This window comes from Balaenoptera ricei, chromosome 15, assembly GCF_028023285.1.
Source record: "Balaenoptera ricei isolate mBalRic1 chromosome 15, mBalRic1.hap2, whole genome shotgun sequence".
Taxonomy (NCBI): domain Eukaryota; kingdom Metazoa; phylum Chordata; class Mammalia; order Artiodactyla; family Balaenopteridae; genus Balaenoptera; species Balaenoptera ricei.
Genome location: NC_082653.1, coordinates 52,269,456 through 52,288,408, shown reverse-complemented (window position 1 = coordinate 52,288,408; position 18,953 = coordinate 52,269,456). Strand labels below are relative to the sequence as shown.

At 62.1% G+C, this 18,953-nt stretch overlaps 1 protein-coding gene and 1 non-coding gene across 8 annotated transcripts; one reads left to right on the top strand and one right to left on the bottom strand.

Annotated features, from left to right (window-relative positions):
- Positions 1–212: 212 nt before the first annotated feature.
- TRAF7 (TNF receptor associated factor 7) lies at positions 213–17,801 on the bottom strand. 7 transcript variants are annotated; one of them, XM_059896849.1, is made up of 21 exons: positions 17,716–17,801; positions 10,244–10,362; positions 9,932–9,989; positions 8,303–8,394; positions 6,327–6,443; positions 5,742–5,834; positions 5,542–5,575; positions 4,694–4,877; positions 4,457–4,591; positions 3,578–3,795; positions 3,422–3,495; positions 3,147–3,195; positions 2,933–3,060; positions 2,654–2,736; positions 1,878–1,917; positions 1,660–1,776; positions 1,452–1,574; positions 1,179–1,298; positions 961–1,092; positions 761–880; positions 213–588 (listed from the first exon to the last, which is right to left on the bottom strand). In XM_059896849.1, exons 2-21 carry the CDS (start codon positions 10,322–10,324, stop codon positions 574–576), a joined length of 2,013 nt encoding a protein of 670 aa, XP_059752832.1. In that variant the 5' UTR covers positions 10,325–10,362; positions 17,716–17,801; the 3' UTR covers positions 213–573. The 7 variants fall into 7 exon arrangements, with proteins under 7 accessions (XP_059752832.1, XP_059752831.1, XP_059752836.1 ...); XM_059896848.1 differs by lacking the exon at positions 17,716–17,801 and adding an exon at positions 12,483–12,727; XM_059896853.1 differs by lacking the exon at positions 17,716–17,801 and adding an exon at positions 12,483–12,727 and having other exon boundaries at positions 4,463–4,591.
- A 700-nt stretch (positions 17,802–18,501) lies between these two features.
- On the top strand, positions 18,502–18,584 carry LOC132350110 (small nucleolar RNA SNORD60). The gene has a single exon (XR_009497856.1). It is a non-coding gene; the product is annotated as a small nucleolar RNA SNORD60 (small nucleolar RNA).
- The last annotated feature ends 369 nt before the right edge of the window (positions 18,585–18,953 follow it).

The window sequence follows — 18,953 nt, the reverse complement described above, 5'->3', positions numbered from 1 at the left end:
CACTTTTTTGGGGTATGTACATTGGGGCAAGTGGGGGGCTAGCCTGTTCCTGACAGGGAGGAGAAGTCACCAAGAGTATACATCTTGGGGATGTCAACAGGAGCCTCCTGTGGTCCCTGCCCAGCTTCTCTCCCACTGGCTGCTGGTGCCTGTGCTCCCCAACGTCCTCAGGTGGCCTCTTCCTCCCCCTGAGGACCATCCCCACTCAAAGCCACAGTCTGTGCAGCTTTTATTTCAATCAGGAAGTAATCAAATTTATATACAGTCTAAAAACAGTAGAAAAGGTGAGTAAAAAGGCCCACAGTCCATCTGGAGTGGGGATGGAGGGTGGGCCTGGTGAGCGTCGTACCTGGCACCCAGACGGGCTGGGCACTGTCCTGGCAGTGACGATGACAAGGCCAAGCAGAGGGAGGCTCACTGGGCGCAGGGCAGGGAGGGCACTGTCTGCCTGGCTGAGTCTGCCTGCCTGTTCCCATGGGGCAGGCAGAGACCCCAAGACCAGCCATGTGGCTCGCCGGACTCGGACAGGCCTAGGTCAGGCCCAGAGGAAGCCAAGACCTGGCCTGGATTCTGTTAGCAAGTCCACACCTGCAGGGGAAAGGCTCTGTTTCAGGTGCTCCTTTGGCCATCCAGCCCCAGAGCCAGCTGCTGTCCATACCTGCCCTTCACTGCCCCCTGCCCAGGGCCGCTAGTTCCCAACTCCCCCACCCCCGCTTCCCTCCATGCAGCCCCTTTGGATGGCCTGAGCCAAGGCACTGACCTTCACGGTGCTGTCCACGGCTCCTGAGAAGAGCCGGCCCCGGGACACAGCCAGCGCAGTCACACTGCCCTGGTGACGCAGCAGAGTCTGCGTGCAGATCATGTTGTCCATACTCCAGACCTGGGGGCACATGGGACATGAGGACCGCCCAGGCCTGGCACCCACCCTGAGCCTCCCACCATTGGTAGGCCAGCTCGCACCCTGAGAGACCGGTCATAGGATGCGCTGAAGACTTTGGTCTGGTCTGGCGTTGAGATGACCGCCAGGGCGTACACAGTGCCAACGTGTCCTGTCAGGGTCCGCACCTGCTCCTTAGACTCAATGTCCCACACCTGAGGGGGTGGCACAGGCAGGTCAGAGACAGACGAGGAAGACAGGGGCCCAGAGTCAGACCCTGCCCCTTGGCATCCACTCTTACGTGGATGAGGTTCTCGTAGGTGCCACAGACAATGTGGTGATTCGTCACGGCAATAGAGTAGACGCTGCCGCCAGATGTCTGCAGGACGTGGATGCAGTCGAGGGTCCGGATGTCCCAGATCTATGGGCAAGTGCGGGCCACTTAGTCCCAGGCCAGGTGCCTCATCCCCTGGGCCTCTCAGCAGCCCACCCACCACCCAGGGTGCATGTGAGGGTCTCCCCACGCTGGCAGTGTGGGGGCAGGGCAGATGGAGCTGGCACAGGGAGGGTGCACCTTGATTGTCTGGTAGGAGCCGCTGTACAGGTAGCTCTGGGCGGCCACCAGGGCCCGCACCCAGTGGTTGAGGCCAGTGAGCTCCTTCTTCAGCTTCAGCTCGGTGCCCACAATGTCCCACACCTGTGGGAGCGGCCGTGAGCGCAGGCCTGGGGGGCAGGCACCGGCACCCTGCCGCCCCGCACACACGTACACCACCTTGCCTGACCTTGATGGCCTTCAGGGAGCCGCTGAAGAGCATGTTGTGTGAGGAGACCAGCGTGCACACCGGGTTGTCGTGGGCCCGGATCGTGTTCACCTTCTGCAGGTTCTGGATGTCCCAAACCTGGCGGGAGGGAGGACGGGAAGCCTTAGGCCCCAGCCGAGCCCAGGTCCCAGTGGCACAGCGAGCCTGGGGGTCCCGGCCCACCCGCCGGCCCCACTCACAATGATGGTGCAGTCGGCTGAGCCGCTGTAAAGCTTGCACCTGGGGAAGCAAAGCCAAGGTGTCAGGGTGCGAGAAGCCAGTACCCTCGCTGACAATGCCCTGGCCAGGCTGGGGGAGCACTGGCCACTGGGAACCAGCAGCCTGGGCCATTGCCAGGATCACTGCTCAGCCCAGCCTCGGTTTTCCTGTCTCAGCGAGGGGACCTTGGAAGTGGAGGCCCAGCCCCGTGCCTGCCTGGCAAGCATCTGACAGCTGAGCTGGGAGGTAATTACCCCTGTTAGTGTTGCTGGCAGTCAAGCTGTTGCTTCCTGTGAGCCAGCATCTCTCTCTCATACACACACACTCACACACTCATGCCCACAACATGAAGCATCATGACACAAGACATGAGGGAAGGTCTAGAAGGGGCACCCTGGGAGTGACGGGGTGGCCAGGCAGGCTTCTCTGTGGTGCTGCGCCCCGGGCTCTGGCTGTCGGCCAGCAGTAGCTGAGCCCCTGCCTCCACTCTCTGGTCCCACCTCTGTCCTCTGGCTGCCTGAGGCTCTCCAGGGCCAAGGCTCTGCTCTGTGAATGTACAGCTTCAGAGGTGGAAGGCCCACATGCTGCCACCCATGATTCAGCCCTGCTCAGGGTCAAGGGCGTCTCCCAGGAGGAGCAGACAGAGCCACTCTAGGACATGCGCAGCCACGGACTCAAGCTCACGGTCCACAGGACCTCCCATCCCCAGCTCCACATGGGCCCTGTGGTCTGTGGACACACGTGTGCCTGTACTCACCCCTGGATGCAGAGTGCCAGCACAATGCCATCATGGCCCTCCAGCGTCTTCTGACACTTGTAGGTGGTACATGTGTCCCACACCTGCAGAGACCAGGATCAGGGCAGGTCCCAGCAGGGTCAGCCCAGTGGCAGGGGGCACCATGGCAGGAATGACGTGAGCATGGGGGGAGGGGAGAAAGCCCCATCCATGGGCAGGCCTGGAGCCGGCAGAGGCTGGTGTACAATGCCCACCCCTGCCCTGCCAGGCTGCCAAGCCCCTAGGCAGGACCCTACCCACCTTGATGGTCTTGTCAGAGGAGCCGCTGAAGAGCAGGTCCCCCATTGAGTAGACGCAGAGACACCAGACGGGGCCCTGGTGACCCACAAAAGTTCCTTTGCACTTGAAGATCTGCTGCGGGTCGTAGGCTACAGAGAGATGGGGGAACTGGTGATGGGGGAACTGGAGGGGGCTTCGGGGATGGTGGCGAGAGCGGCAGTGGGCCCATACTCACATCCTAGGATGCCCATATTCAGCCGTGCATTGATGTGGGACAGTTCGTCCTGCGAGGCCAAGAGTAGAGCAGAGGGTGGGGTGGGCGGGGCTCCACAGCCCTCCATGGCCCCAGGCCTGAGCTCTGCCGGGGCAGGGCAGATGCAGCAACAGCCCTCCCAGCACAGACACCTAATCATAAGTGGGAACAAGCCTCCTGCTGGGACCCAAGCTGAGAGATGGTCCTGTGTCCCCCACCCCACCCCACCTCCCTGCATCTGGCCCCTGCCCGCTCACATTCAACATGGACGCATCCCTCCGGAACTCCATGAGGTCCTCGCTGAGCTTGCTCTGGTTTTCATCCAGGACATCTGTGTAGCAGGGACCAGGAGAAGGGTGTCAGGGACCAGGAGGAGGGGCTGCACCCCTGCCACCTCTGGCCCAGGCTCTCACCGAACTTGAGCTCCAGGCTCTTCTCCAGCTGGTCAATCTTCTCTGAGAGCTTGCCCAGCATGGAGCGCAGGAAGGCGATCTCCTGGTCCTTCTGGGCCAGCGCCACGTGCATCTCGTGGAAGCGGTCATCCGTCTGCTGCAGGAACTCCTTCAGGCCCTCGAAGCGGCAGGTCTCCAAGTGCGTCTCATATGTGTCCTGGTTTCCGATGAACGTGCACCTGGAGGGACAAGACAGCTGCCCTGCCCACCTGCTCAACTGCCCGCCCAGTTGGGCCCTTCCCTTTGCCTCCCCAACCCCAAGAATCTCTCTCAAATCCCACTTCTGTGCCCACTGCAGCCCCGATGGGCCACCATCCTCTGCATACCTGCATGCCCACCAACCCACCTACCCATCCTGCTTCTACCCAGCAATCCAGTCACTTCACTCCTGCTCAGAGCTCTTCAAGGGCTCCTCCACCACCTCACCAGCTTCCGCCCTAAAGAGCCAGCTGCTGCCTCTTCTCCCACCCCACCTCCCCTCTGCTCTCAATTCCGCCAGCTGCCGGAAGCCCTCACCCAGGTCTTTGCCTGGCTCGTGCCCACGCATGCATTCGTTCTCAGCTCGTGCCTTCCCCAACCACCCGCAGCTCCCTGACCGCTCCGTCCCCCGTGTTCCCATGGTGCGTAGGTCTCCTCAGCACCTGTACCTCGGTTTGTAATTACATAGACGATGGTGTGGTTCCCGCTAAGGTCGTCTCCCCAGAGCCCGGCAGACAGGCGGATCTCAACCAAGGTTTGCTGAAGGAGGGACCGTGAATGCCAGCCCAGGCCCACTCGCCCCCTCAGGCCCGCCCACCCCCACCCCGGGGCAGCCCCGTGTGCCCACCCCCGCCCACTCACCCGTACTTGGAGTGGGGACACTTGATGTGCTCGCACTCCTTGAGGTGTGCCTCCAAGTTCATCTTGAGAAGGGGCGGGCAGCTGGGGTTGTTGGGGCACCGCACAGGCCTGTAGTCACAGCTGCCCTCGTGGTCCCTGGGGGAGGTGGGACGTGGGTGGGGGGAGGCTGAGTCCCCAGGGGCACCAGTTCTCAGTACCCCTGGGGGGTGGGGACTGGGGATGGAGGGGGGCACTTACTTCCGGGCGCTGAGCTTGATGGTGAAGGGACACCCTCGGGGGTCCACCTCAAAGACAGTGGGCTTCCCGCCCCCCACTGCCCGACAACCGTGCCTGCAGTGGATGAAGAGCTCGCCAATCTGCTCAGCCACCGCGATGTTGTTCACCACCACCGTCAGCTTGGCATTGTCCACGGGACACTTCTCTGGGGGGGAGGGCATGCTGACCCCACAGCCCACCCGGCCACCATCTCCCCTGGCAGCCCTGCCCTGGGCACTGTGGCCAGGCTGCTCTGGGGGAGACCATTCCCTGGTGGGCGGCAGGCCTGGAACACGCTCTCTCAGCTGGGTGGGCTGAGCCTCTGTCAGGGGCCTAATCCACCTATCTACTTTCCCTCTGGGGCACCCGGAACAGGAAAGGGTGCACGGCTGGGCCACCGAGAATGACCACTGTGTGAGCAGGTGGTGGCAGAGGCCTCTCAGTTGACCTGAGAGTCTGGGGCAGGGCCAAGAGAGCTGGGGACACAGCATGGAGAGGGCCAGCCCTGGGCCAGCCGCTAAGGCCTGAGACGGTAAGGCCAGCAGCCTTGACAGCAGGGGCAGCGTCCGAGAGAGTGGGCGCTGTGCCCAGAAGGCCCACCCACACCCCCCGTGGGGCAGGCTCTGAGCTGCCATGCTTGTCAAGGTCTTGAGCCTGGCCTGAGCCTGGCCCGAGCAGTCACCCAGGAACCACTGCTGCAGGAGGACTAGGGAGAAGCAGCTGTGCAGCCAGGGTCTCCATCAGTGCTGGGCCCAGGCCGGACCTCCCCGGAGGGACCTCCCCGCCGCTGGGGAATAAAGGTGGCTGAGCCTAGGCTGAGAGGGCCCTACCTGACTTCAAGGCGCATCTTCGACAGAAGGTGTGCTGTGGAGACAACGGGCGGATTGGGGTGTGGCCGCAGAGCTGCCCCCACCCCGTGCCCACTGCAAAGGGCACCTGCTGGGGGCCAGACCAGGCCTGTGAGCGAGGCCAAGGCTCCCCATGAAAGGGGCCTCACGGTGCTGCACAGGTCGGGGAGGGGCAGCCTCACCCCACACGTGGTGATCACAGGGTCCTTGAACACACTGCAGCAGAGCTGGCAGCAGAGCTTCACCGAGGGCTGCTCGGCAAACACCAGCGGCTCCTAGAACAGGCAGGGCTGGGTGAGGGTGGGGCCTGGGACTGCTGACATGGGTGCAGGCACCCAGGGCACCCAGCCCCTTCCCCTGCGGGCCTGGGCTGCCCTCTTGGGGTGGAAGCACCTCGGCCGGGGTGTGTCCTGAGAGGAGGAGTCCGTTGAAGGCTAGGGCTGGGCCTGAGCTCCAGCAGACCTGAGCAGGAAGGACCCCTCCAGCCATGCCCTCACCCCATGACACCTACCCTCTCCCTGGGACAGAGACTAGAAAGGGCCCCATGTGGGACCCGCCTTTCATTCCCAAAGCTGATGCCTGGGCAGCCCCTGGGGTGGGGAGTGAGAAGAACGTGCCTGGGGGACCCAGCCCAGCCCCCCGAGTCCCTGACGTGGACCCGTGCGGATCAGGGGCCCCGATCAGGGCCTGCGGGGAAGGTGCCCCCACCGCCCCAGGACGGGGAGGGTCCCTTGGAGTCTGCACCGAGCCTGCCCGGCCACACCTACCGGCTCCTCCTCCTCCTCGGGCAGAGAGAACGTGGAGCGCAGGGACATGCTGGACTCCGAGTGCAGGGAGCGGACAGAGATGGCCGAGTCAGAGCGGCGCGGGGTGCTGATGGGGGGCTGCGGGCAGACAGGCGGCCGTCAGCTGGCAGGAGGGCCGGGCTCGGACCCCCGTCCCAGTGGGCGCCCACTTAGCCCACGGCCCGGCTGTGCGCGGGGAGCCGCTGTGACGCCCAGGCCCCGCCTGCCTGGCAGTCCCGGCCCTGTGGCTGGGACGCCTGCTCACATCTGCCAACTTTCTTTGTGTAAATGGAGAGACTTCCTGCTATTCAATTCTACGAGGACACGCTCGGCCTGCTTCCTGCTTCCCGTGAGGGAATGTAGGCCGCAGAGGGGACACCTCCACCAGCCAATCCTGGGGCGGGGGTGGCCACAGCCCCCAGACTGCTGGAGGGAAGCGGGTGGAAGGCTGGCCACGGGAAGCTGCAGGGCTCCAGGTGCCCGCTGGGCTCAGCCACCCGCCTGGCCGTCCTGGCCGGGGACACTAGCCCAGGCCAGTGAGGCTCCCTGGGGGGAGGCGGGGACACCCCCACCAAACCCCAGCCAAGCTTCTGAGAGCAGGAGGGGGGGCCACGGGTGCTCGTCTCTGCCTGAGCCACCAGAAACACGGATCTGGGGGAGTGCCAGGGCAAGGGGTACTGTCCCTTCCTCCCCTCTGGGCCTGGAACCCTCCAGAAGAGATACTCCAAGAGCAATCGCTCTCCACGCTCTTCCCCTCCTGGCCCGAAGCTTCATTCATGAGCCATAAACCTCCTGCCTCCACGCCCAGCCCACCTGCCCCCTCTAGGTCCCAGCCACTCTGGGGCCTGGCTGCCTCTGTCTGAGCCTCTGTGGGTGTGGGGACTGTTGGAATGATCCCCTCCCCGCCAGCCTGGGGTGTGGGACCCACCGCGGGCAGAGGGAGGCTGGCCGGGCAGTTCCAGGGCCCGGCTTCCCCGAGCAGATGCAGCAGAGATCAGTGTCCCCAGCATGCCCGCAGACAGGGACCTCCCTCACCCGGGCAGCGCCCACCAGCCGGGCCAGCCTTCGCTTCCTGCAGCAGTCCCAGAGCCGGGCGAGGACAGACAAACAGGGAATGGCCACTGTGACCCTGGCCACGTGGCCTGGGCACCGACAGCCAGCTCCAACTCTGACCCAAAGCCCTTCCTCACTGACCCCAGCCTGGGCCTGTCCATCTCTCCCCACCTGCTGAACCCCGTCTCCCTCGTCAGAAACCCCAGACTCGGGGCCTCTGCCTCTACCCGGCAACCCACCCATTCATCCTCTGCTCAGCAACAGAGGAAGCTTTAAAAATGGGGGTCTGGGAACTTCCCTGGTGGTGCAGTGGTTAAGAATCTACCTGCCAATGCAGGGGACACAGGTTCAAGCCCTGGTCCGGGAAGATCCCACATGCCGTGGAGCAACTAAGCCTGTGCGCCACAACTACTGAGCCTGTGCGCCCTCGAGCCCGTGCTCCGCAACAAGAGAAGCCACTGCAATGAGAAGCCTGCGCACCGCAAAGAAGATTAGCCCCCACTCACCGCAACTAAAGCCCACGTGCAGCAACAAAGACCCAACGCAGCCCAAAAAAAAAAAAAAAAAATGGGGATCTGATCTTGTTACCCTCCCGAATGAACCTTCTGTGGCTCCCACCCCCACAAGATGGAGCCAAACTTGCCTCCTCTCAGCCTGCAGGCGCCACACCCTCTGGCTCAGCCACCCTCACCAGAGCCTCTCTCTGGAAACCCAGCCATGGGTGCTCAGGCCTCAGGGTGTCGCACATGCTGGGCCCCTGACACCAGCTTGCTTCACCCTCTGACCTGAGCTCGCGGCTCAGCCCCCACCTTCAGCTCCTCCTGGGCCCCGGGCGCTTGGAGGGAGGGCATGGTGGGAGGCGGGCTCTGGAGGGGTGGGGACGGGGGAGCAAGGCGCAGACCTACCATGCTGTCCTCCTCGTCCCGCGGGGAGTAGGCGAGGGAGCTGGAGGAAGAGGGCGTCCTGCGGTGCTGTTTGTATGTGCTCGTCCCATCGGCTGCGAAGAAAAGAGGGCTGAGATGCTGCGAGCGGGGCGTGCGGGGAGGCCTGACCACCGTGGCAGGCAGTGGGCTCCTTCGCAGATGGGCCAGGCAGGGGCGGAGGCTGAGCTGGGGGTTGTGGTTGCCTCCCCAGGTCTAACCAGTGCCTGCAGCTCACCCGCAAGGCTCAGCCTGCCCTGGACAGTCCCAGTGCTGTGCCCAGAAGCTCCCAGCCCCAGCCCTGCCACCCACGGGCAGAGAGGTCCGAGGCCCCCCCCCTCAGCTGGTACGTGGTGGGGTCAGGATGGCAGTCTGGTGGTCTAGGTCCCCTCTCCGCCCACCTCCTCCCCTGGTGCGGCCAGAATCAGGAACCGGCCACAGGCCCTCTTGGCCTCCTACAGGGAAGGCTGCTGAAGGCATGTCCCTCCTCCTCCTGCACGTCACCCCGGCTGCCCAGAGAAGGCACTGGTCAGGGGTCCACGTGGGAACAGGAGCCAGCCTCACAGGCCCTGAAGGCAGCAGCCAGAGGCCTACAGTGGCCAACACTGGTCTCAGGCCCCAGCCAGGGCCAGCTGTCAACAAGCAGCCCCAAAGGCCTGGTTCATGATCCAGGCTTCAACTGGCTGCCCTGTGACTGGGCCTCAGTTTCTCTGTCTGTAATGAGAGGGGCTGGGCGAGGCAACTGTTCGTGCCTGGTCACTGGCTCTGACCATCCCTGACACTGAGGGGGTCGCTGGGTTGGCCACGGGCGAGACAGGCCCCCGTTACTCTCTGCCCAGGAGCTTTTGACTGCCATGACAGGGTGCTACATGGTTTCCAAAAGTAGATAAGAAATTAAAGAACAATTACTCGGGTGATGCAATTAAGGGGTATGTTTATTTGCTTTTTCCTCAGAAAAGAACATCTAAGAAAAAAAGAGAGCTCTTTCACAGCCCCCGAGGGGGTCACCCAGCGGTAAAAAGGAGCCTGTGTGAGCAGATGTCCACGGCAGCCTGGTGACCCCGCCGAAAAGTGTACCCAGAAGATACCATGGAAAAGCAATTAAAAAACTAATTAGCAGCTGGTGCCCTCCTACGAGGGGCAGAGTCCTGAAAAGGCAAAAGAACACACACTGCTCCCCAGAAGCACTGGTCCTGACAGGAGGGGCCCCATGCCCTCGTGTCTTCGGGAATGAGGTTGTGTCCTCGTGGTCTAGTTCCTCACCACCTCCCAGAACACACAGTGCTGAGGGCTCAACCATGGGACCAGACTCAGGAAAGGACCCCGTGAGTACTTCTTATCACCTCCCCATGCCCAGCCTGGTCCCCAGTCCTGACCTTTCAGAGGCTGCTAGAAGCCTGGGTGGGACGAGTCAGGGGTCACTTGATAAAGGACAGGTGTGCAAAGTGGTGCCGGGGAAGTCGGGTAGCCCACCCCAGAGAGGCGGCAGGTGAGGCCCCGGGAGGCAGGTGCAGGAGGATGTGGGGGTGTGGGAGGAGGATGGGCAGTGGAACAGGAGGGAGCGGGATGGGGGACTCCTGCCCAGCCCAGGTTGGCCTGGGCTCACAGGCTCACCTTTTGTGATGGTGGTGACAGCCGAAAAGGCGGGCCCGAAGGTCGTTTCCATTCTGGTCTGGAGAGAGAACAGATGAGACTTGGCCTTGACCCCAGCGAGGATGTGGACACACACGTGGACATGAGCTGACATGCTTTCCCACTAACGAGTCCACATGCGTGCATATACTCGGACATGCCAACCACACACATGGCATGGCCCACCCGAGGGACCTCCAGGTAGGGAGAGGACTGCTCTGGAAGCTCTTCTGGGGCCCTGGGTATGTGGGGTGTGCACAGAGGCAGACCCTTCCCCGAGGGTGTCCCCCTTACCCCGGTGGCGGCGTCTGGGGTAGGAAGGTTGCTAGGCCCCCCGGAGAAGCGGTTGTAGCGGGCGCTCTTGCCCGAGCTCATGCTCTAGAGAGGCATCTAAGGTCCTCGGGCAGCATCCCCTATGGGTGGAGCACAAATGAAGGGCTTTGGAGGTGTTGGCCAAGCCCCTGTCAGTTGGTGGGGCTGCTCCACACAGGCAGGCCCCCTCTGGCCAGTCCACCACAGGGCACGCTTCAGTCTCTCTCCACCACCAATCCCAACAAGGGCAGGTCCATGCGGGCAAAGTCCCTTCCCCTCCCTCCCGTCCCAGGTGTGCACAGGCCAGAGGAAAGGAGGAGACCCTGGGTGCAAGCAGGCAGCTGACACTCAGTTCTACCTTGCTTTAAGGCTTAGCCCTTTGGAAAAGCCCACCAGCTCCACCCGAGCTGGAGAGCCCCTCACCCCTGGTCTGTCTGCTCCTCTGGGTCCGAGGTCTGAATGTCCCTGGGGTCAAGGCTGGGTATACACAGCAGGACAAAGCCACAGGCCTGTTTCCTGCCAGGGCAGGTGTGGTCAGGCCGAAGCTGCCTGGTCTGCAGGATGTCGGGGATGCTGGCCATGCCCACAGAAAACCTGTGGGTGACGTACCTGGATCCCAGCCCCTCACCAGCCTCATCACATGCAGAAAGCCCCTTCAGGCAGGGGAGGAGCAAAGAGCTCTGACTCTTGACCTTGTGCAGGTCACCCACTCCAGGAACAAAGGGTGCCCCAGTGTGACCCAGTCTCAAGGGCTGGGGTGACAGGGAGAAGGCACGGTGGGAATCATCCCAGGTCTCTGGTGACTCCCACCCAAGAAGAGAGGGGCTAGATGGGCCCTGAGAGAGCTGGCCAGGCCCAGATGTATCCACAGAGTAGGAAGAGATTAGAAAGAAAAGAAGACCCAGTCAGCAGCTCACACTAGGACGGGACCCCAGGGAGAGCTGCTCCATTCCCGAGACAGTGCCCACCCTGTGGTGGCCCTATCAGCAGGCACCCCCTGGGAGCGGTCTTCCCCATGTCAGGACCCTCAACAGTCTGTAGCCAGGAGCACAGTCTCCCCCTGCAGCGGTCAGCTGTGTTGAGAGCCACGAGACCGCCGCCTTGAAGCCAAGCTCACCACGGGGAGGAAGGTCACACGCTCAGGACTGCTGTCAACAGGCCCACTTGAGCTCTCCACCTCAGGAGACCCCCAGCAGCATCCCCTGGACTGTGGGCTCATTGCCTGGTGCCCGGCCCAGCCATCAGACCAGCATCAGGAACTGCTCTAGGAGGTCAGGCTCATCTTGCTCCTGGGGCCACGTGGCAGGCAGGGGCCCACCCTGTGGTCTGGAGTCCTGCAGGACTGTGAGGCTCCAGGGGGGAAGGGCTGCTAAGCCCCCGCACTGTGGGAGAAGGCAGGAGATGCTCTCTGCTCCCTACTGTGAGTCCAGCAGAGAGCCACTGTACAGTCCAGCTGGTTCTGGCACCTTCTACACCAGGTCCTCCTGACCTGGACCATCTAGCGACGTCCACGCCCCACCCCCCCATGGCCAAGCAGTGTGACCTGGGGCCCACCCAATGGTCCCCCAACCCGGCCTGCAGGTCTGCAGGGAGGGGGTGGGCTCTCAAGCATATCCCGCCCACTGCACCGTGCTCCCAAGCTGCCCACCCCTTCAAATGCCACCTGCACGCCACCCTCCCAAACTCTGAGACTCAGGCATTGACAGGGTGGCTCTTGGCCCCTGCAGTTGGCACTGCCATGAGGCACCTCCCCCGCAGGGCTCTGAGCCCCTGTGGGTCTGGCTAGATAGGGGGTCCTGAGAGCTTGGCCAAAGCCCCCCCGTCCTGCCCACCACTCTCCCTGCTGTGACTCGAGGGGCTTGGCTGCCTGCCCCAGCCCAGGCTGTCTGGTGGCTTGTCCTCTCAGGGGAGAGACGGGGGCTCCTGAGAGTGGGCAGCGCCAGGCCCTCAGGCAGAGGGGTGAAAGGGGCTTGTCCAGAAGCCCACCTCCAGCCCCGCTGCGAGTCTGCACGCTAAGCAGGAAGTCTTGGGGGCCGCCCCGCTTGGGGTAAGGACACTCTGGCTGCGGTGAGACCCAGACAGTGGAGCGTGGGAGCTCCAAGACTCGTCGCATCAGCATGAAAAGCTCCGCCCTTTGGGGAAACCCAGGGTTGGCTCCAGCCTTAGCACCACGGGGGCGGAAGTGGGGGGTGTCACAGGGAGGCCACTGGCTGACACTGACCTGGATTTTACAATCCATCTGCTCCTTCCAGTGCAAGCTCCCAGGGCCAAGAAGCCATCTGCTGGCTCCAGCAAGCGGCACCCACGGTCCGGGTGGCCAGGACCACAGCAGGCGCTCCCCCAGGACCTCAGCCAGCCCGCTGCCCGCCCCCCTTCGGTGTCGGGTGCCCAAGTGCCTGTTTTTGCAGCCTGGCAGAGCTGGCGTCTGGCTGTCCTGCACTCTGAAGTGAAGTAAACAGAAAGGCACGCAGGGCCCGCAGGGCAACATGCAAATCGAGCCGGAAAGTCCGCAGACAGCCAATAGCGATCAGGCTCGCGGCGATGACACAGGACCCGGTAGGGGACGTACAAGACTGGCCCGTGAACCAAGCTGAGTGAGGGAAGGAGGGAGGGAACCATTTCCCGGTTCACAGGGTTCAGTGTGCAGCCCCAGCCCTGGACAGGGGGGTGGGGGGAAGACCCTGCTCGCCCCGCCCACCCGGAACCAGAACCGGAGACTGCATCCAGAGCATATCGGAATTGAGCAAGATGCCCTCGGCCTGCCCTCAGGCCGGTCCCTGGGGGCTGCATTTCGCAATAATAGTCTTCCCCAGTATTCTCTGGCTCTGGAGGCTAAAACCCCAGAAACGCAACAGCACACGCAGCACTCCCCTGGCTGGGGCTACAGGGAGGCTGGGCCCAGCTGTCCTGGGGGTGTGCCCTGGCCCCCCAGGGGAGGAGGCCTCTTCCCCACCCCACAGTCAGCCCGAGGCTCTTAGGCAGGCAGGAAGTTGTCAACTAGAGCAAGAATCCTCACCCAACCCAGAGCCTGGCCTCTCTCAAACTGGGAAAAACCGTGGGATGGGCCGACTAGGGAGACCTGGGGTTGGGGAGGGCGAGAAAGGGCTTCCCCTCAGTCCTTCCCCACTCCCTGCCAAGTCCCCACACCTCCTGTTCCCAGGTGCCTCAGCAGAGCCCAGGGGAGGGACTCAGGGATTCTATCCCAGAAAGAGAAAAGTCCCCAGGTCCTGATGGAAATGGGGCTGTCCACCTTGGATAAGGCTGATGGGAGAGTGGGACCTACGGATGCTTAGGGTCCGTGCAGGAGCAGTCCGTCCCCTGCCTCGCCTGAGCCAGGGGTCAAGACCCAGGGGTCTTTGTCCACCCACATCCATGTCTAAGGGGTTCCTGGGGCCTGCAGTGCACCCACCGCCCAATGAGGAACCAGAGATCTGCTCAGAACGGCCCAGCCCCTGCACTTCTCCACTACAGCCCCTCTTCAGGAAAGCCCCTCACCAGCCCCCTTCTCTGAGCAGCCTGCGCAGGAGGGCAGGCCAGCTCCATCGGGGCCCCTCCTCAGCCTGTCCCCTGGAGGGAGCCCAAAGGGATCTTCTGGGGCCTCACCCTCAGAACTGTGGGACATGACCCCCCTTTCCCTTAGGAAGTACCCAGAGGGGGTGTGGGTTAGGCATGGTCCCGTGGCTGGCAGCCAGTGGAGCGGCGGCCTAGGCTGGCCATGCCAGAGCTGGGGGCAGGGGCAGTGGGGTGGCCAGACGAGGCCGAGCCCCACCTCAAGGCAGCTCCTCTGATAGCCCCAGGCAGCAGATGTGGTGGGGTTCCCTGAACAGCACATGCTGAGCCAGCGAGGGGGTGGACTGCCCTACAAATGCCGTCAGGCCATACGTTTGGCACTGACTGCCCCAGGGAGGAGCGTGGGTGGCTCGGGAATCCTCGGCCCTTCCTGCCATGGAGCCGTGGGTGGCCAGCTGGCTGGACTGTGGCCGGAGCTCCAGATGCAGCCCCTGGCATCACCTGCAGACTGCACAGCCCCCCAGTAAGCCCTTCCCTGGGCCTCCAGTCCCCCAGGCCCAAGCCCAGGCCAGGCTGCCAAATCCTATAGACACAGGCCCGGTTGCCATAGCAAAGCCACACACACTTCCCCTGGCTGTTTCCTGGAGTCCCCTTCATATGCCTTTTCCATCCCAAGTAGGCAGGGTGTGATGTTGGGAACCCCCTCAGCAGGCCCTGATCTGAGGTCTGCCCGGCCTCCCTTCCCTCCCAGCACTCAGCCCAGACCTTTGCCCTCACCTTGCCATCCTTCCCTCAGTATCCACAGCCCGGACTCCCCAGAAGTTTCAAACCTGCCTGCCTAGACACCTGCTGTGACCTCCCCTCCCAAGGGCTCTGCCCCCTTGCACCCTCCACCCAGCCTCCTGGCCTTTCCTGTCCAGGTCCAGCCTCCCCAGCCTCCCCGGCCCCCTGTGCTAGAGGGAGGGAGTCTCTCCTGCTCTGCGGCCTGGCCTTAACCCCCACTTGGCAATGGGAATGCCTTCCCTTCCCCAGTGCCCTTGGGGCCAGCCTCATCTCCCCATCCTTTTTTTCCCCACATCTGACGGCCATGTATGAGGTGGGAACCTGGCCCAGCCTGGGGGACATCCAGAGGGCTTTCTGGAGGAAGGGGTTGGCCAGATCCAGAGCAGGGAGAGAATGTTCTGGGAAGAGGTGGCATGCATCCCCTTATCTCAGTGTCCGGCTGCAGGGCCACTTTTTCCTGTCCACACCTTCCCTCCACTTCAGTGCCCAGCCTAGCCTCAACTGCAGGCGCGAAACTGGGAAGCATGTTCCTAAATTAGTGGGTCTAAACTCATGGAAACAGGCCCTGGGCCTTCGCCCAAGAGCCAAGTGGCCAGCAGTGCCTGGGCCCAGTCTGCACCTCCAGGCTCCCTTGGCCGTTTTCTCATTGCTCCCTGTGTGGCTTCTGTCTCCTGGGCTTCCTCCTTCTTGCTCCCCTGTAGAAGTCAAGAAGGGCACGCAGTCTCTGGACCAGATCTGGGTCTGGAGGTGACCGGGAGCGTGGAGGGCAGAGGTCTGGCCCAGCCCACTCCTCCGTCTAGCCCTCGCCATCCAGCCCTCTGGCACATTCCTCCAGTCCTGGTGTCTGCTGGGCTGCTCCTTCCCCGCTGGGTGCCCTCCCTAGGTGCTCCTGGGATTGTTCACCCCTCCAAAAGGCTTCCAGACAGCCCGCCTCCTCCTGCCTAGGGCGGCCAAGGGCCAGGTGTGCACAGTGACATCAGCAACCCCCCAATGCCCACCTCCTGCTTCGCCTGCCCCACCTGACTCCATGCTCCTCCGGGGAGCAACCATACCTCTTCTGCCCCACAGCCAGTGCACAGCGGACACTGAAGGCATCTGCTGAGAGGGGTTGGTGGGTCCATCTTCATGGGTCTGAGCCAGAGGTCTGAAGTCCTAGGTGCCCACCCACAAGTGCCAGACTCAGACCTGAGTTCAAATTCTGCTTCTGCCACTTAATAGGTGTGCGACTCTGGGCAAGTTACTTGTCTGCCAGGTCCTCGGATTTCTCACCTATTAAATGGAGTGGATGTACCCAAGTCTGGAAAGAACTGTGAGAGATGCCATGTGAGTTAACAGTGAAGGCTCCACTGACATCAGCTCCTCCCTGAAAACTGAAAATGGAAGCCGAGAGGCCACCCCAGGCACAGACAGCCAGCGAGGGGTCACGGCCAAGGCTGACCAAAGCCCTGTTCCTTCTGCTTCCTCTGTTGCCGCGGGCAAACTGAGGAGCTCCACCTTGCATGTAAGCCAGCCCCTCCCCAAGCCATGCCAGCTAGCGGCCAAATCACCGTGTCTGGGCTGCTGAAGCCTCCCAAGCGGCTCAGGCCCTTCAACTGCATCTTCTTCCATTTCCCAAACTGTCCATTCCTTTGTCCAGCCAACTGGCTAAGGTTCACGTCCACTGCAGGCCAGGCCCTATGCTCCTTCCCAGCCTGTCTCTTTCAGCCAGACTGCCCTTTTCCCTGCACTCCCCCCCTAGGGAGGTTCTGGCTTCCTGGAGACAGTACTGCTATAGGATGCAGGCATCTTGAGACACAGGGCCTGGGGTTTCCATGGAGAAACTTGAATGCACAGAGCAGTGAAAGTGGGAATTTATGACGGAGAGGGGAAGGGGTGTGGGAAGGGAGAGGCCCAAGAAAAGGAACGAGGATGAGAGAGTCCACATAGTTGGCAAAGGCCAGGGGGTGGGCAGGCCCCAGGAGAGGGGGCCTGTGTGTGGGGGGGGGGGAGGGGTCTGAGGGATGGGAGAAGGGTGTGCTGACAGGCTGGGCAGCACAGAGCTCTAAGCAAGGGACACAGCAAAGTAGGGTGGAATCCCTCCCCACTAGAGCAGGGTGCGATCCAGCAGGACCCCAGACTCATCCGCAGCTGACCACCCTGACTTGGCTCAAGACAACCAGGCCCGGGCAGCCAGACCCAGTGAGAACTAGGAGAGGAGGGCTCCAACCCACTCTCCTCTGCACACAAGTCAGCCTCCTCGCTCTCTCCTACTTCCCCACTGAATCCAGCAGTCCATTCTCCACTCACAACCAGAGGCTCTTTACTAGACTTAGATCTGATGCCCTCTCTCCTGTGCCTGAGTCCTCCAACAGCCTCCCTTGTAAGCACAATATAATCCCCATCCTGCACTCTGGTGTGTTTTCACCAATTCACCTCTCACGACGTTGCCAGTACCCGCTGGTGTCCGCTGAGCTTCCTCACCCTGGGCCTTTGCACATCTTGCTACCTCTGCCCAAAAAGCTCTTCCAGCAACTTTCCAGGATGGGATGCTCACTGTAGGTGCCCCCTCCCCAAGCCATTCAGGAGCCTCCGGTACTCTCTTTCTCAACACCTTGCTTCTTTTTTTCATAGCACCTATCACAAATTCTCATGACTGTGTCTGCGTATTGTCAATCCCGCGCCCCTCTCTAGATCACCCGCTCTCAAAGGGGGTGAGCTTGGAAATGTCTGGAGACATTTTTGGTTGTCACCTCGGGGGTGGGGGAGGTTACTGGTATCTAGTGGGTGGACACCAGGGATACTGCTCAACACCCTACAAGGCACAGCAGGGAATGATGGGCACGAAGTATCAAGAGTGGCGAGGGTGACAAACCCTGCACGAGAAGAGCCTAGGAGAACTGGGATCATGCTCTCCGCAGTCTCCCCGCGCCTACGACAGTGCTGGGCACCCGGCGGCGATCAGTAAACGCAGGAAGAAGGAATGAATAAAGGAGAGAATGGAGAAAGGGAGTGAGTGACGGACCAGCTGACAGACAGACGGACTGACGGGGGAGACCCCGGCGCATCTCAGCCCCGCCCCCCAGGCCCGACCCATTCCCCAGACACCAACACGCCGGCCCTTCGCCCCACCGCGCGGGCCCAAGGCGCGAGCCCCAGGCCCGGCACCCCGCTAGGACACTCACCCGCCCTTGGCCGCTCGGGAACCGCAGCGCCACCCTCCCGCTTCATCGTGCCCCCTCTACCGCTGGCCGGGAAAGGGACAGGACGTTCGAGCCGGAAGCGCTCAGGCGCTGTGCCCGCCGGGATTTGCAGTTCCCTGCCTCTCGGGGCCCCAGGCAGCCGCCTTACTTGAGGCTCTTCAGAAACTACGACTTCCGGCGGCTCAGATGTTGCGGGGCGGGATTGGTGGCTTCAGAATCACTCTATGTTGCAGATCGGACTCTGATTGGCTATGTATATCCGTCGCTCACAGTTAAGTTCAATGGCCTCCGCAAAAGGGTGGAGCTTCGGGTGTCGGGTCCGGGAGACCGCCCCCAAAAGAAATGTCAAGGCTCGATTGGTGGAGACATGGAGAGTAGAGAAAGGAGCGTATCAGTGGTGAAGAGGGGGCGATACTTCCGCTGAGATTGCCCAATCGCAGAGGTGGGGCAGTTTCTATAAAAGCTTGAGCCTCAGCCTCCTGAGTTCTTTCCGGATCAAGTACGAGGTTGGAGAGGTCGGTTTTTCTTGTTCCGTACGCCACGGTCGAGGGAGGAACCGGGCCCGGAGGGGGTTGGGGAGGTGGCCCAAACCTGCCAGCCAACCTAGCCCCCGGGTCCAGCTTCCGCCTGAGACCCATCTTGGTCCTCAGCGTTCTACACGTTTCTGCTTCCCCCTGCCCCCAGTTCCGTCGGGAAGTCGGAATTTCCAGATTTGCTTCTCTGTATAGGTAAGGCTGGGCTGGGCCTGGTTTCCCAAATTCAGTTCCGAGCCTGTGATGAATTGCTTTAATTTCTGACACCTCGTATGAAAACTGCACGCGCAGTCTGATTATTTTGCAAGACTGAGGCTTTAGGGTGCGCCCCCTTGATGGAAGGGTCTGGGGGGTGAAAACAGGTCTTGCCAAAAGTGGCAGGATTGGGCATCTGTCTGCATTTGGGCGGTTTCTGACTTTCAGGACTGTCGGTGATCCGGCTGGAGACCTTGACGTAAATCAGCATCAGTCTAAGGGCCTTGGTGCCCTGACTCGGATCCCTGGATTCAAGGTAGATCACGGGCCTTGCCCAGCTGCGCCTGGAGACCGCTGGCTTCTCCCTCTCTCTGTCTCTCTTCTTTTCTAAGGCTTCCCTTTTTGGCGGGAAGCTGGGATTTTGCGCCATTTGGGGAAAGGATTTCTTGAATCTCATTCCTAAACTGCTCCCGTAACATTGCCAAATCTAAT

What these genes read in the sequence shown, in the direction of transcription:
- TRAF7 (XM_059896849.1), bottom strand. Translation starts at nt 10,324, where the DNA reads ATGAGCTCGGGCAAGAGCGCCCGCTACAACCGCTTCTCCGGGGGGCCT. An exon ending in TGTCACCACCATCACAAAAG is followed by an intron (nt 8,395 to 9,931) that starts GTGAGCCTGTGA and finishes TTTTCTTCGCAG; the next exon opens with CCGATGGGACGAGCACATAC. An exon ending in CCGAGGAGGAGGAGGAGCCG is followed by an intron (nt 5,835 to 6,326) that starts GTAGGTGTGGCC and finishes TGCCTGTTCTAG; the next exon opens with GAGCCGCTGGTGTTTGCCGA.